This window comes from Chelon labrosus (genome assembly GCF_963514085.1).
Source record: "Chelon labrosus genome assembly, chromosome: 10".
NCBI lineage: Eukaryota > Metazoa > Chordata > Actinopteri > Mugiliformes > Mugilidae > Chelon > Chelon labrosus.
In genome coordinates, this window is record NC_140360.1 from 23,358,373 (window position 1) to 23,373,509 (window position 15,137).

The 15,137-nt window shown below is 43.5% G+C and overlaps 2 protein-coding genes across 6 annotated transcripts in view; one reads left to right on the top strand and one right to left on the bottom strand.

Moving 5' to 3' along the window:
• nckap5l (NCK-associated protein 5-like) overlaps window positions 1-9,194 on the top strand; it is a 37,137-nt gene extending 27,943 nt beyond the window's left edge. For 4 of the 5 annotated variants that reach the window (XM_084553641.1, XM_084553639.1, XM_084553638.1 and 1 more), the window contains 7 exons: window positions 839-931; window positions 1,230-4,138; window positions 4,789-4,918; window positions 5,097-5,169; window positions 5,733-6,011; window positions 6,431-6,582; window positions 7,184-9,194. In XM_084553641.1, coding sequence (XP_084409767.1) covers window positions 839-931; window positions 1,230-4,138; window positions 4,789-4,918; window positions 5,097-5,169; window positions 5,733-6,011; window positions 6,431-6,582; window positions 7,184-7,444 — 3,897 coding nt within the window. In that variant the 3' untranslated portion in view covers window positions 7,445-9,194. Of the gene's footprint in view, window positions 1-838; window positions 932-1,229; window positions 4,139-4,788; window positions 4,919-5,096; window positions 5,170-5,732; window positions 6,012-6,430; window positions 6,583-7,141 lie in introns of all 5 variants that reach the window. The other variant, XM_084553640.1, reaches the window with a different exon arrangement.
• Window positions 9,195-9,303: 109 nt separating this feature from the next.
• Window positions 9,304-14,861, bottom strand: tegt (testis enhanced gene transcript (BAX inhibitor 1)). The gene is made up of 10 exons (XM_084553645.1): window positions 14,730-14,861; window positions 13,558-13,650; window positions 13,344-13,452; window positions 12,331-12,451; window positions 11,569-11,617; window positions 11,323-11,420; window positions 11,108-11,187; window positions 10,909-11,009; window positions 10,570-10,645; window positions 9,304-10,272 (listed from the first exon to the last, which is right to left on the bottom strand). The coding sequence occupies exons 2-10, from the start codon at window positions 13,611-13,613 to the stop codon at window positions 10,249-10,251; spliced, it is 714 nt and encodes a 237-aa protein (XP_084409771.1). The 5' UTR covers window positions 13,614-13,650; window positions 14,730-14,861; the 3' UTR covers window positions 9,304-10,248.
• Between the last annotated feature and the right edge of the window lie 276 nt (window positions 14,862-15,137).

Sequence of the window (15,137 nt, forward strand, 5' to 3'; positions counted from 1 at the left end):
ATGAGCCATGACGAGTTTCCTGATGTTTTCAGAAATGGTCGATGTAAGTTTATATATTGAGTTTTCTTTGTAATCTTATAATGTGTTAGAGGTAATTGTTGCCTCATTTTCATTTGGTCATTCCTACTTTAAGTTATCTTGTCATTAGTTTGCTATACTGTTAGCCTTGGTGGCTCTTGGACACCTAGCTGCTGTGTTCTCACAACTTGTAGCTGACATTACCACTTGAACATTTAATGTACGAGTTCCATTTAAAGGCAGCATATACCTGAACTGTCATGAATGGAGTTGCATTGTGGATAGTGTAGGCACCAGGATTTGTCAAGGAAGAAGAATACAGGGAAGAAAAATTATGTTTCTCTGGTGTTTAACCCATCGTTTCATCAGTTTTATCAGCAACGTGTAGTTAAAGCTAAATTCCTCCTGATACAGAAGGCTGTTATATTTTATATTATTTGACTCAAGCATGTTGTAGCTGATCGAGGTGGAGTTCATTCCTGCTACTTAAACCACTTGCTAATTTAATTTGTCACAGCTTGTTGTATTTTATAATCTTCTCATATGTTTTTTTGTATATAAAATATGCAAATTAACCAGTGACTAGAGCTGTCACACAGTACTTTAGTTCTGAGTGTTAATGCAGAGCTTTGATTCTACAGATCAGCTGCTGATTTGTTTTTCATTTCTGACTTTGAGGCCAGTAATGGAGCTCAGTCTTTCTCTGGTTTATATTGTTACAGCAGATGCCAGGACAATGTAGCTCCTAGTTGTCGGTGTATACAATAGCCCGCAGTGTATACGGTGTCATCATAATTGCCTGATGAATCTCCCATTACAGGTCCAGGCGGGACCCCTCCCAGACTACAATGCACAGCTGCACAATGACTCGGCCAAACAGGTGGAGCCTGCACAGACTGAAGCACAAGCCAAGGTGATTAATACACAGCTCATGCAGCAAAGCTTTACTAAACATAAAGAGTGAAACAGTGGCATTATATCAGAGCCTCTGAACCAGACCATAGTCAACACCTGTGTGTGACGTTGGAGCTGCTCTGACATTTGCTCTGTTTTCAACTATTGTAATTTAAAAAAAGACCTCACTGCTAATCTCCCTCACACTTGTTTCCTGTACGCATGCACGCAAAGGTCTTGATGATCTGAATTGTTTGGCTCTCATTGAAGTGTCAGCACTAAATGGTATGCTGATGGTAATCTCTTTCTGTCCAAAGGGAAATGGCTACCGCACACAACATGCCTCGCCGGGCCCTCGAGGCCCCGCTGCCTCCATGGAAGCCCTGTCCCCCTTCTTCAAGAAGAAAGCACACATCCTTGAGGTCCTGCGCAAGATGGAGGAGACGGACCCCCTGAAGTTCCATCCGTCCACTACGAGCCTGTCTTTCTGTGACTACAGCCAGGTGCTCATGTCCACAGAGGCTGTGTTGGCCACTGCAGACCCCCTCCCACTACAGTGCAAATCCCACCACACACATTGCCACTGCTCCTGCGCTGACACTGACACACACCAGCACGTCAACGGGGATGGGGCGGTGAAGTGTGAAGGAGGGAACACCTGCTGTTTACACTGCAAGAGGAGCCCGGACAGTCCTCCAAAGCCATGCAACCACCTCTGTAGTCCTTCAAAAGCCAATCCCATCACCCAGAGCCACGTAGGCCCTGCAGCTGCTATGAGTGAATGTCACAGTAAGACCAGAACACCGGAGTCTGTACCCCCATCTAAACAATGCACCAAGAATGAAGCCCACCAGCAACCAACAGGCGCCACTGCCCACTCATCCATCACAGAAATAGTCGATCAGAGCCTGGAGGTGATGGGAGTGGAGCAGGATAACTCTGAGAGCTCTCTAAATGCTAGTGCCTCTGAAGAGCTCACTGGTTTCTGTGCCACCTCCCATCTGACCAGTTCTGTGAACGAGAGCGCACAGATCCCCCACTGTGACACAAGTGATGGCATCCACAATGGCTTGGTGCTGTCTTCCGTTAACAACACCGTGTTAAACGACCCCTCAGCCGTCCCTGAGAACGACAGCAAAGATCTGGAGGCTTCCTCTGTAAGAGCCAGTGCCTCCGTCAGTCCGAGCTCTTCCTGCCTCAGCGACGTCAAAACCGCTGCCATCAACTCTCCGTCCAAAATTCTAAAGTTTCTGAAGATTCCCTCGATAGGAGAGAAGTCTCAAGCTTCAACCCCTGCTGTCCGACTGAGCCCGCAGCTCACCCGCAACTCCAGGATCCCCTGTCGCACCAATAACTACGAGGTGTACCACTCTCCTGTTCCCACTCGAAGAGCCACCACCACAGAGAGGTGCAGGCAGCCCCCTCCCCCGCCCTCCAGGTCGGAGTCCTACCCCGCCACACACTCGGCTCCGACCTCCCCTCCGCAGCCTGAAGACGCTTGCTCCCCACCTGCCAAGGAAATAAGCTACAGCAGCCTCTCTGCACCTAAAACCAGTGTTGGTTCCAAGATGGGGGCTCCCTCCTCCACATCTTCCTCCTCACCCAAAGTTTCTCAGAGGATCCCTCATTATGAAAATGTGTGTGATATGTCCACCAACTCCAGAGAGGAGGAACAAGTCCAGGGTCTCGAGAAAAGAAGCACTCTTCCATCGCAAATAAAGGCGAACGGTGGTGAGAGGAAGCTTGTTAAATCACTACCGGAAAGCGTCCTGAATGCCCCTACTCAGCGAAAACAGTCGTCCTCGTCAACTTCTGAGTCTACATCAGACGATGAAGAGGACTCGGACAGCCCTGTGTGGGTTAATCATCACAGCTTGCCCAACTCATCCGCCCTCAACAAAGTTCAGAATAGACCTAACTACTCAAGAACCAGAGAGAAACAGGAGGCGGACATTAGGGAGATCACCGTGCAGCAGAGTTCTGAGGTCACCCAGCCTCTGCCTCCGCCTCCACCTCCAACCAGGAGGAGCGACTCCTCTTCCATCCCTAAGAGACCTACAGCAGCAAGATCACAGGCGGACTCCAGTCACCACGCTTTCAAAGACAGACTGGCTGCACTGGGGAAGCTGAGGAGCTCTGAGGATTTACAGGTTGGCCTTAGGCCCATCGACACGGTGAATGAGGGCACCTACGGAGAAGAAAGGGGTAAGACAGCAGAAAGGCCCATGGAGGTCCATAAAGAGGAACAGAGGCATTCTAAATACACAGACTCTTTGGATAGTAAACCTAAAAGTATCAGTGCCGGTCTGAAGTATCAGGGGTCGTCTCAGCTGTATGAACAGGCAGTAAAATCTTCTGTGGTTAAACAAGAATTGTGTGTGCCCAAACCAGAGGGCTCCAGGAGCAAAATAGGACTCCCGTCCCCCAATGCAGATGCTCCACAGGTACTACGCAACAACATTAAGTGTCCTGGCTCCCTGAATCTGGCATACAATGTTAAAGCCGGTGTTGGTCCTCACAGTAGCAGCAGCCCCAACAAAATCCCTCCGAAGTCGCCGTCCAGACCTTGCCAGGGCCCGTCCGTCCACAGAGGGGGGAAGCCCCCAGAGGCTCCACGTTACTCGTCCAAATCAGAAGAGAGGACCAAGATAAGCGGGAAAGGGAAAAAGAACCCAATATATGGAGACAGCCTCCCACCGCCTCCTCCAAGACCTCCGATAACGGAGGGGGAGAAGCCACTGCAGCCGGTCCCCAGCCCACAATCTGCTATTGAGCAGAAGGTGATGAAGGGAATTGAGGAGAACATGCTGAAACTTCAGGAGCAGGACAGGGGAGGGCAGGGCACTGAGGTCAAGCAGAAAGCCTCCAACGGCATCGCAAGCTGGTTTGGCCTGAAGAAGAGTAAGCTTCCCGCGCTGAGCCGCAAGACCGACGGCACCAAAGCAAAGGACGAGAAGAAGGAATGGAAGATAAACATCCCCTCGGTGGGAAGGGACTCTGTGAAAATGGCCACCAGGTGTAAAGAAGGCGTGGAGGGTCTGAACATCTCGACTCTCATGGAGAAGGCTGAGGGGCTGAGGAGGGCCCTGGAGGAGGAGAGGGCCTACGTGGAGAGGTCAGGCCGGGGTCACTCCTGTGAGGTGGTGATGGACCAAGCGCAGGGACAGCTGGCCGTCATGTACAGGGGAGGGCGCTCTGACAACTTCATGCAACAGCTGCTAAACAGGTGAAGATTCAAGGAACAAACTGTAGCTTTACAGACTAGTAACCACTTTAAAAATATATCATACTTGTTGGTCTCACCTTAAGAATAATTTTCATTTAAATGTCAAGTAGCATTTTCTTATCACTTGTTTTCATGATTCAGGGTTACTGTAAACATCCCTCAAAGAAGAAACGGCATAAATAAGTCAATTCTTATGTCCTGGGGACTTCTCATACCTGAATAGTCAATATTTTGAACATTCATTCATGCCATCTACATTGATAAATGAAAGAATTGGCCATTGATTACTAATGCAAAAGAAGAATAAGTTTTAAAATCCTGTAAATGCAGACTGTGATCAAACTGGCAACAGTCCATTAAACCTTGAAACCGTTCCATTTTTTTTCCCAGCAGTGACAGTGATTCCTATTCCTATTCCGATTAATCAATAAGTAAACAAAAGCTAATGCAGAATCATGTCTATTAGTGAACTTGGTGGATTTTATTACTTTCGGATGCAATAAGTCGTTTCCCGTCTTTATGCTAAGCTAACACCTCCTCGCTTTAGCTTCATCTGTTTTTGTGCATAAGTGTAAAATAATCTCTTCATGTGTTGAAGAATAGCATCCTACTGGAGATTGTGACTGAAGTTTTGCGTTTTGTAAATGCAGAGTGGATGGGAAGGACGTGATCAGTGTCCCACAGCGACGGCTGTCTTTTGACTGCAAGACGTCCAAGCCGGTTTTCACTCAGCAGAGCGACGTCATCAGTCACACCACCAGTCATGACGATATGGAGAAGGTACTTTTCCAGTCATTTATCAATTGTTCAACTAGTTTTATTTGAAGAAAAAAAAGAAATAGATGGGAGGACATGGAAAAACTCACTTCACTCCACAAATGACATGTTTACATGATGTATTTGAAGGCCTCGGTACATTTACAGCTTTCTTCTGCTTGTCTGTTGTTATTTCACGCAGGGATCAGAAAGAATCGGCAAGATCACATCAGATGAAAACCTCACAGATTCAGTTCACTCTCAGCACTTTGCAGGTAAGAGGAGTCTGCTGGGACTTTGGGACACATTTTGAAAGATTTGTGAGCTCTGTGCAAGATCAAACCAGGCTTGTATGTTAGTCATTTGGAAGTAAATATAAATATAAGTCACACTAGTCACTACTTTATATTTCTACTGTGCTACACAGGCAAGCATTTCACTTTTTTTTTTACATATATTATTTAATAATTTATGTATGTTCTGCAGATAATAGTTGCAGGCTTTTCCCTTCTTATAAAATAAATCAGATCAGAGATTTCAACCTAACTGTTTATATGAACCTGATATGTGTTTACATCAATCACATTAGAGCATTTCTGACAAAGTAGACCTGCCAGCGACAAATCTGCCTGAAATATAACAGTAGAAGAAGAGTTGTTTTTTTATCAAACTTAATTGATAACACTGAATTCATTACTAGTAAAATACTAGTGTCCATGTAAACGTTACAACAGAAGGAGAAATAAATCGTCTCACGCCTTTTAATATATCAAAAACGATAGGGAAACTATCGTTTTGACATTAGTCACTGAGTTTCCCTCCTCCCTTTCCATTTCAGGCTCTGGTGCTTCCACGTACACCCTGGACAGCGGCATCGGCACCTTCCCCCTGCCCGACTGCAGCAGCGGCGCCGCGGGACGGGGCCTGTCCAAGACGAGGGCCGGTGCCGAGCACCACTCCGCTGGTTCCCCGGGGAGGGCAGGCCGACGTGCCCGCACCCTGGACAGAGAGCCGACGTCACAAGAGGAGTGCTACGTACCACACAAGCAGCTGATTCCTACCATCCAGTACGCCTCCGTGCTGGAGGGGCGAAGCTCAGCTGGCGTCATCCGCGAAGGTAACGACAAACAAACGCACCTCAGACACATAAGAGCTGGAGAGATCGTGATGTTACTGAAGGATACCTTGGAGGGCTTCGAAGAGTCGATAAAACAACACAGATTTCAGGATAAGAGAGAGCGATGAAGGGAGGGAGAGAGAGAGAAATAGAGTGAGAGAGAGTTATAGAGAGATGGAGTGAGAGACAGGCTGTGGTTTCTATTATTTCACTAATAATCAGAATAAAAATGACCTCATGTAACCACTTGAGTCAGAACAGACTGGAGTGATCAGAAGTAATCATCAGTCATATTTAGAAGGATGTTGTAAACCTTTCGATTATACATTAAGATTTAAGCCTTCACCACTTTAGAAAGAACTAAATCATTCTGACTTGGGCATGAGATTAAGCTTTCCCTTCAATGTTTCGTTGTGCAGATAAAGAGGCCCACGGAGCGAACATGTTTTCTCCTCGCTCCAAGACTTGGACTTTCCCCAACCTGAAGACTCCAGCAGGACCTGCAGAGGTGTACCTGGCGGTGGAGGAGGAAGAGGAGGAGGCGGTGTCCTTTGGATCGCCGTACAGAGGGGTAGGCATGCTGTGGAGTGACTTGGAGTCAAGAGCAAGCTTTAGCTATTTAAAATAAAGAGAAATTATTGAGAGATAAATCTTAAAACAAAGCTTTCTTTCAAGAGTAGTTAGTTTCATTCAAACAGAATGATACAATATCACAAATCACAACGTTGTCTCTAGGAGTTTTACAGTCTGTACACAACTGATGCTTAAAATCTGATAAAAAAAAAAGAGTAAACACTGGATGGAATCAGGAAGGAGAGTCAAGCAGGGACACAGAAAGGACAAGCTTTGCAGGTTATCATACCTGTATTGTTCAATCTAAATTTATGAGCATTAAATAGATCTTTAGTCTGTACTTGATGTAACTGCAGGGCAGAAGAGAAGGAATTATCTAGGTCACTAACAGACCAGTTAAGTGGAGATACATTTTTAAATCTGCACTCGCATCTTACATAATGAAAAAACACAGAACCACATTTTCCCTCTAGCAATTATTAATCACTTGAATATTAAAAATTCACAGTTGGATGACTTTTCTGTAACCCACTTTTTTTTTTCTTTTGCACCTGAAGGCGTTACATAAGATGACCTGAATGTTTCTCGCCCCCTCTCAGAGCATGAAGGCCGGCGGCCCCTCCTCCAGCCGGGTGGTCGACCCGGGCAGCCTGCCCGTCCCCACCCAGTCGGGGATGAGCCGCAGGGGAAAGACGCGCACTCCCAGCGTCCCTGAAATGAGCCGGGAGGCCGGGCTGGAGCTGCTCAGAGAGCGGCCGGAGGAAGCGCTCTCCCCGAGCCGCCCTCAGGTTCTGGAGACCCCCGAGTCCCTGAGCGATTCTCTGTATGACAGTCTGTCGTCCTGCGGCAGCCAAGGATGATGCAGCCAGGGACGGGGGGGAGGACACAAACACTCATCACGCCTCCTGGTCGCTGGCTGTTCTGTGATGCTGCTGACCCGCCGCCACCACCACCTTTGAGGAACAGAAACTGTGCGCCCCGTTGACGTTGCAGAGAATAATCTGGTGACGTCTCATCAGCTGTTGCAACTGGAAAGATGGATTGATCTCCTCAGGATTTCCAATAAACATGAAGCCAAAAGCCCAAATAATATATTCACTTTTTCACAATCTTTAATTCATGTATACAAGACTATAAAACGCATGGCCAAGCTAACGATCAGCACAAGAAGCTGTCACTTCCTGGTAGCTGTTCAGCGACCTGTTCTTTGTTTTTGTCAGCCTGGTAGACGGATATTTGTTCATCAAGGAAGCGGCGATCAGCTCGATAGACGATGTACTGTATCAATAAATCCATTCTGTTCTTGACATCATTTCATCACATAATGTATTTAAAAAAATAATAAAGAAAAAAAACATTGAGCGCCTGAAAAAAAAACAACTAAAAAATTGAATGTTCATGTCTGTGATTCTTAATCGCTAAACTCATGCATCACAATTTTAAATGTACAAACGATTTTATTGATCATGTTGATATTGATTTTTGCGGCCGAGGAAGGTTGTCAGAATATGTCTTGTTTTTAAATCATAATACATTTAAAGGTAATATATACCAGCAATAATAACATAGATAAGAGAAATGGCTACGCTATTCAATGAATATGTATTTCTATTATTTATTTATTTTAAATGTACATCGTTAAGTCATCTTTTTTTTTTTTTGTAATGTTTCTGTGAATACTGCCGTCCTCCTCGCTTAGTAGATTAAGTTCATATCTTGTGTTTCAACATCTCTATTGCCGTTTGTTCCCTAGCAAATAGAGGTCCTATGTACCTACTGCCGTTTTTCAACTTTCTAATTAAAATGTTTTGATTTAGTTGTGTGTGTGTGTGTGAGTGTGTTTTTTTTAAGTAAGACGCGTAGCGTCAGTAACAGACATGGATGGAAAGTATGTTTACAACACTATTTACACCTCAGAGGCGAAACAGATTAGAAATGTAGATACACAATAAACCTACGACATATTATGCATTTATTTAAAACTGTCTTCACTCTAACCAGCTACAACACAGAGCACCTTAATATCATACACTGATCAGGCATAATATTATGACCACCTTCCTAAGGTCTCCTTTGTGCCTCCAAAACAGTTGTGACTCATCAGAGAATGGACATGGGCCTTCTGAGGGTGTCCTGTGGTGTCTGACAACAGAATGTTGTTAGTGGGGGCCTTTGGGTCCTGTGGGTTGAGGGGAGGGGCCTCTGTGGATCATCCCACAGATACTTGATCAGTTTGGGATCTAGTGAATTTGGAGGCCAGGTCAACACCTTGTGCTGTTCTTTTTTTTTTTCTTTTCAGTTGTTCCTAAAGCATTTTTGTGTGTGTGTCTGTGTCAGGCTGCATCCTGCTGGGGATGGCTGCTGCCATCAAGGAGTGTCATTGCTATGGGGTGGGGGTGCCTGGTCTGGTCTAGGTGGGTGGTACATGTCTAAGTAACATCCACATGAATGCCAGGTCCAAAAGTTTCCCAGCAGAACATTGGATTGTCACAAGATGGTCAATGTTATTTACGTCTCCTGTCAGTGGTTTTAATGTTGTGGCTGATCGGTGTAGGGTGTGTTTATTTCTCATCACTAACAGAAAGATCTTTTGCTAATACTTCCTAATTTGTTAAATGCAGCTAAGGATTATTTTCACAAAGGATTATCCTCAGATTGTTTTGAATAAATGGCAAAAGTTTAAAATGTGCAGGCAGGGGCTCAAAGATGCAATCACCTCTTTAATACGTCCAACACATTTATTTGAGCAAATGTATCAAATTATTAGTTTCAGTTTTACATCAATAAAATAAATTCTTCACAGTATACACTTCCAAAAAAGAAAACTGCACTGATAGCCAAATTTTTAGGTTAACATCACATTATTTGGCAAACTACTTTCTAGACAACAGATAATTAGAGAGATTTACAAGGGGAGCGGTTGGAATAATTTGCCTGCCTTTGCCATCCAGAGAAAAATAAATGGACAGATGGCACCAGCTCTTCCTCCTCCACCAGTCCAAAATCCCAAATCCAGGCCAACGAGTGGCTGTAAGTCCGCCCGAGTGTTGTGTCGATCATCACGAGTCTGACAGGCTTTTTGGGGTTTGGTTTGTGTTACCAGGCTTCACAATTCAGATTATTCAAAACAAAACTTGTGGAAAACAGAACGATTAAGGGGGAACTTTCTGAAAGGAGGATCTGTTGTCAAAATCATGGGACACAATATCTTGTGACACTCTGCTAAAGAGGAAAACTATAAATAAGCAAATCAACAAGTGAAATCACACAAAAGAAAACAAGCAGTCTCAGAAGCTCACGTGATCCACTAAAAGGAGCCTATCCTGTCATCAATTTATGGCACTAAATAACAGTAATATGAAAATCATCATTAGCTGCTGCTCAGCGGCTGGGAGCCTTCATAGGGTAACGCTCCCCTCTACAGGCCAAGGGTGATCACTGCAGCATTATTTTCCATTGACAGCCTTGATGGGACTAGCAGTACTGTACCATAAACTTACATTCAACCCTTATTGTAAGTTTTCAAATAAATCAAAGAGTTTCAATAATATAAGACCACATAGGAGTTAATTTGAGAAAATGAAGACAGAAAGTGAAAAGCACCAAGTGCATTGCAAATTGTGCCTTTTTTGAATGATTATATTTCCTGCTACTCAAACATTCTTTACTTCTTCTCCTTCTTCTTCTCCTGAAAAAAAATAGACACAAATAATCAGTTTCATAACACAACAACAGTCATAGCAAACACATGACAAACTCTCACTTTGGACATACTGAGCCAAACAGATCTGCAGAAGAGTTAGGTGCCGACTGTTTTGAGAGTTCTGCCCCTCAAACTTGTGATCACTCTGATGAAAGTGATCACAAGTCAAGTCTCTACATATCCTGCCTCGCCATCTTTAGCTACAGGAAGATGATCACACGCTTCAATTATTCCATGTAAATGCAGCAAATGAGAGAAATTTAAAAATGAATGTGTCTGTACCTTATCGTTCATGGCGAGGATGACCATCAGTTTCCTAAAGATGGTGATGAAATCGAGGAACAAGTCCACACAGTGCCTTAACAAGACAAGAACAAACCACATATAATTCAGCACCACAAAAAAATAAAAGGCAGTAAAAGTTATATCATGTAAGGACTGACATCATGCAACACTTCTGAAAAAGCACATTATTTGCATCGTGACTTTTTTCAGTGAGAAGTGATGACATGAAGAATTGTACTCATCGATATGGGACGATGTGTTTGCATAGTATTTGGTTATGAAAAGGCAGATAAAGCGTTCAGGCGAGGTTGGCTAGCAGTGAATACAAGTCCTCACCAGACGTAGTCCTTATCTCCATTCTCTGCTTTCTCAATGATGAGCTGAGTGTCAAACAAGACGAAGCCGCACATGATGACCAGTCCAAGATACATGTGCGCCTGTCAGAATACAAAGACACACAGTGATGTAAACAACAAATTGCGACAAACAGCTGATCAGACTTTTCCAAAGGAATTGCGTCCCTTGGTTCAACTACCTTAAACAGCAACATGGATCCAAAGAACATGTTCATCACGGACATGAGGAAGAGGAGGGAAAGGCCGGACATCAGTGTGCCTTAGGAGAAAAAGAAAGGTTAAATAAAGGTTATTTATAAGACACTTTTACTTTGTGCTTCATGCGCTTATGCCTTTATCTTCAGGACAAAATGTATGTGTGTAATTTACTGCAGCATTAATAAACTGCCTTTACCTCCAAGGAACAGGTAGCTCCTGCGTTTGGCATAAAGGGCGCTGAGAGTGAAGCAAATGAAAATCATAGAGGTTCCCATGAAAGCCGTCACGATGATGCTGAGGAAGAAGAAACCAGAACAACCTTTAATCGTTTAGAAAATAAACATATAGCTGTATAAACCTACAGTTTAGGTCAATGTGTTTCACTGTTACAATGGTTAACTTTCCTTCAGCCAGCTGTTAAACTGAATAATCTTTCACATACCTCGGATTGACAGAGATCACAAAGTCCAGTGTGGGGCCAAGGCCGACGCCTGGTGAGAGAGGAAAGCAAACACTGCTTTAAACTCTTGTACGCTAAAGCCCTATCCAAATGTAAGATTAGCTAGTGTGTGGACAGAGCTAGCCTTCGCTTCAACAATGTCAATTCACCCACTTTTCTTTTAGTTCACAGACAGGCCTTGTAGAGTTTTTAGGATCAAACCTACACATTATGCATTGCTAAGAGCTAGCTCTGTTCTACTTTGGTATTTACTGATTAGAGAGATCACGCTCTACATGTACAGTACTGCCTTGTCTCCAAGGCACGCTAAGACAAATAATTACTACAAGCTCAAATGTAAATCTATTGTAAATAAGTGTGTGTGCTCACAGGGAATGCAGATGACTTCAGAAATGCACAGCCAAGAGTTTTTTGAGTTTTGAGTGCAATTGTACAATTTGGTTTTTTTTGTACACGGCAGTGATGATCTGCCTGCAGTGGAACCAGAGTTGTGGACATTGTTTCCTTGCAGTAAACTCTAAGGGAACTCTGTGTTTGCGTCATATCTCAATCAACCGTATATTTTGCTCTCATTGTTTGTTGACTCCAGGTTGAGTTTAGATTACTTGGTACCCTCCCACTTCCATTCCCAATTGTTAATTTTGCCTATCATCGCTGCAGCTTGCTGAATTTCATAACTAGTTTTTGTGCACTCACTTTAACCCAGCCAGCAAAAAACTAATTTTATTATGAAACCTATTTTACCTGTGAGGAAAGCAAATCCTGCGAGGATTGCCAGCCTCTTCTTCTCCGTCGCCGGGTTGTGGGGTGTCATGGCGAGCCAGAACATCAAGCCCAGAGAGCCGAGCACAGACAGCACTCCACCCTGAGAACAAGGGCACAAGGTAAAGAACAGGCAACAATACTACAGTTAAGATACAGCACACTCACTTACTGTGTTGTATAATGTCATACCTGAAACATGTCACAATCATGGGAAACTCATTTTTAAAGTCATCCAAAGACAATATTCGTTTTTAGAGCTGTATTCATTTTGCTCAGTTTCTGACAGGAGAACGAGGCGGCAGAATGTCCTTGCATGCTTAGCTTTACAGCTTTCTACAGCCCGCTCTTATCACATGAAACATGTATAGAGGTGACTGAGCAACAAAGAATTTGGACTTCCAGAAAGACACTAAGCTGATTTAAACAACCTGTTCGAGGAAGGGCTGTCTGCGTGAAAAGAAGAGCTGGCATGGTGGGGCAAACTAGACACTGACTCTGTTGTGTTAAACGTCACGCCTCTGAACGTTGGAACGCTTTCTGAAAACACACTGGAGTGACTTTACACCAGATTTGTTTGGTTCAGTGGGACCGAGTAAAGTAGACTTAATGAGGGGGTCTTCTCAGCAGCATAATAGTGCAATTTCAACGTGAAAGGGATTACCAACTTCAGGGCTTCTCACACTATTTCACAGCAAAACCTTTGGGAAAGAAGAGATTCTGTGACACAGAATATATAATGTATTTAATTGGTGTGGCAATAGTTCACACCATTAGATGTGTCTAAATGTGGGTGACATAGCACCTCAGCTACTTTTCTCAGGGACAGCTGATAAAATTACCCACTATCTCACAATTTACGAAAACTCCACTAGATAACCCTTAAATAACAACATTAGATTAGGTAACAGGAAGTACTCATGCCTGTACTTACTGAAGGGCACCATTTGCACTGATGTGAACAATCAACCTGCACAGGTACCCTTATGAATTACCTGAAAGAGGCGTGTGACAACATGGACGTAGGAGCCAGCCGCGGCCACAAACATACAGACTGCCAAGCTGGAGTACACATTCTTCAAGTGCACCTGGGTGGAATGAGATCTGCAAAAAAGATCACGGAGAACAAGACATGAGAGATGAACACTTGAGTTACGTAAGATGACGACTGTCATACCTCACACATTAATGTACTGCATGCTTACGTACATCTGAGAGAACTTCAAGAGAGCATCAACGTTGATGTTGCGGTCAAACACGTTCATGGTGAAATCAGGAACTGAGATCTGGGCAATGACTCCTCTGAACAGAAATACAAATAAATTACACCTATACTCATCGTGGTTTGTGTCGAAATCAGGAACCGAGATCTGGCCAGTGGTTCCTCTGTACAGAAACACTGATAAATTACATCTCTACTCCACTTTAATAGTCAGAGTCAAAACTGTTCAGCTGCTTGTCCAGATCAGGTAGGACAGGGGAAGCCATTTGTTATTGATAAATAGTGGGAAAGCATGATTAGTATTTATATTTCACTTTAAGTTTTGTCTTTAGAGGAAAACATGAACGTTTTACTTCATAACATTTATTTACCGCATATATGTGAGCTTTTCAGATTAAGATTTTACACACAACACACACACACACGATATATTGTTATTAAATTAACCAACGCTATATGGTCAATGTTAGCGTTTCAATAATGTAAAAATAAAACATTTACATAGGATTTTCAAAAAGAAATAAACATATATAGCTTTTATTTGATATTTTATTCTGATACTACCATCAAAGAACATTTTGGAACTGGGCTTTAAAAGTGACTATATTTCTAACATGCTGTAGCTACTTTTACTTTCGATGAGTAAATCATCTCTATAAATATTAATGTAGCGCACACGTCGCAGACCAGAAGTGCTCAGATTAGTTGGATGTGGGTTTGTAACATGAAGTTACACAACAGGTTAACAAGAGGTTAACGTTAAATGTCTAGAAGCATAACTAGCGCTCAATCATGCATAGCAAGCGAACAAGCTTTCTGATAGCATGCCATCGGTGTCCGCTAACATTAAAACAGTTAGCTAAAAACAAAAACAAAACGATTGAATTAGAAATTAGTATTTTAGTATATTAGTAAAAAATCGGGCCAGGCGGTCAGGCAACACCGTGTTTGACGCATGAGGCTATCTTATTAATAGCTAACGTCGCTAACCCGTAGGCGTTAAAATAACGAGCCGCCTAGCTAGCTAACGACGGCTAGTAAGTCCACACAACTCGACGTTCTTTCTTCAAGCATATAACTAAAGTAAATGTTAGCCAGCGTGATTACGACACACCTACACAACCACAATAAGCCTAATGTGTACAGACTTCTCTCCTACCTCTCTGATCCGAGCTGTTTCACTGCCTTCCTGCGTCCTGCTTTACTGCTAGATGTTTTTTTTAAACAAAACAGTACGTGTCAGTCAGCTCACGGCACCCTGCTGATGTCACCATGGAAACGCCCAGAAGATTGTAGTCCCAATACTCGGAGTGGAATCGAAAATATAGCGGGTTTCAACGTTGCTAGCGAAAATAAATTAACATGTTATGTTATAATTTATATGTGGTAAGCTAATGTGTTATTCTTTAAAAAGAGCCTCTGCCCGACGAAGAAGTTTTATGTTAAAAATGCACTTCCTGGTATGTCACAGAATAAAATCTCCGGTACACCTAAAATGGCCGGTAGTGACATGCACCATTATATTCTGTAAACAGCAAAGCAGCGGCTTTGTCGTTACAGCAAACGG

What these genes read in the sequence shown, in the direction of transcription:
- tegt (XM_084553645.1), bottom strand. Translation starts at nt 13,613, where the DNA reads ATGAACGTGTTTGACCGCAACATCAACGTTGATGCTCTCTTGAAGTTC. An exon ending in GATCCATGTTGCTGTTTAAG is followed by an intron (nt 11,010 to 11,107) that starts GTAGTTGAACCA and finishes GTATTCTGACAG; the next exon opens with GCGCACATGTATCTTGGACT. An exon ending in TCCTCGCCATGAACGATAAG is followed by an intron (nt 10,273 to 10,569) that starts GTACAGACACAT and finishes ATTTTTTTTCAG; the next exon opens with GAGAAGAAGAAGGAGAAGAA.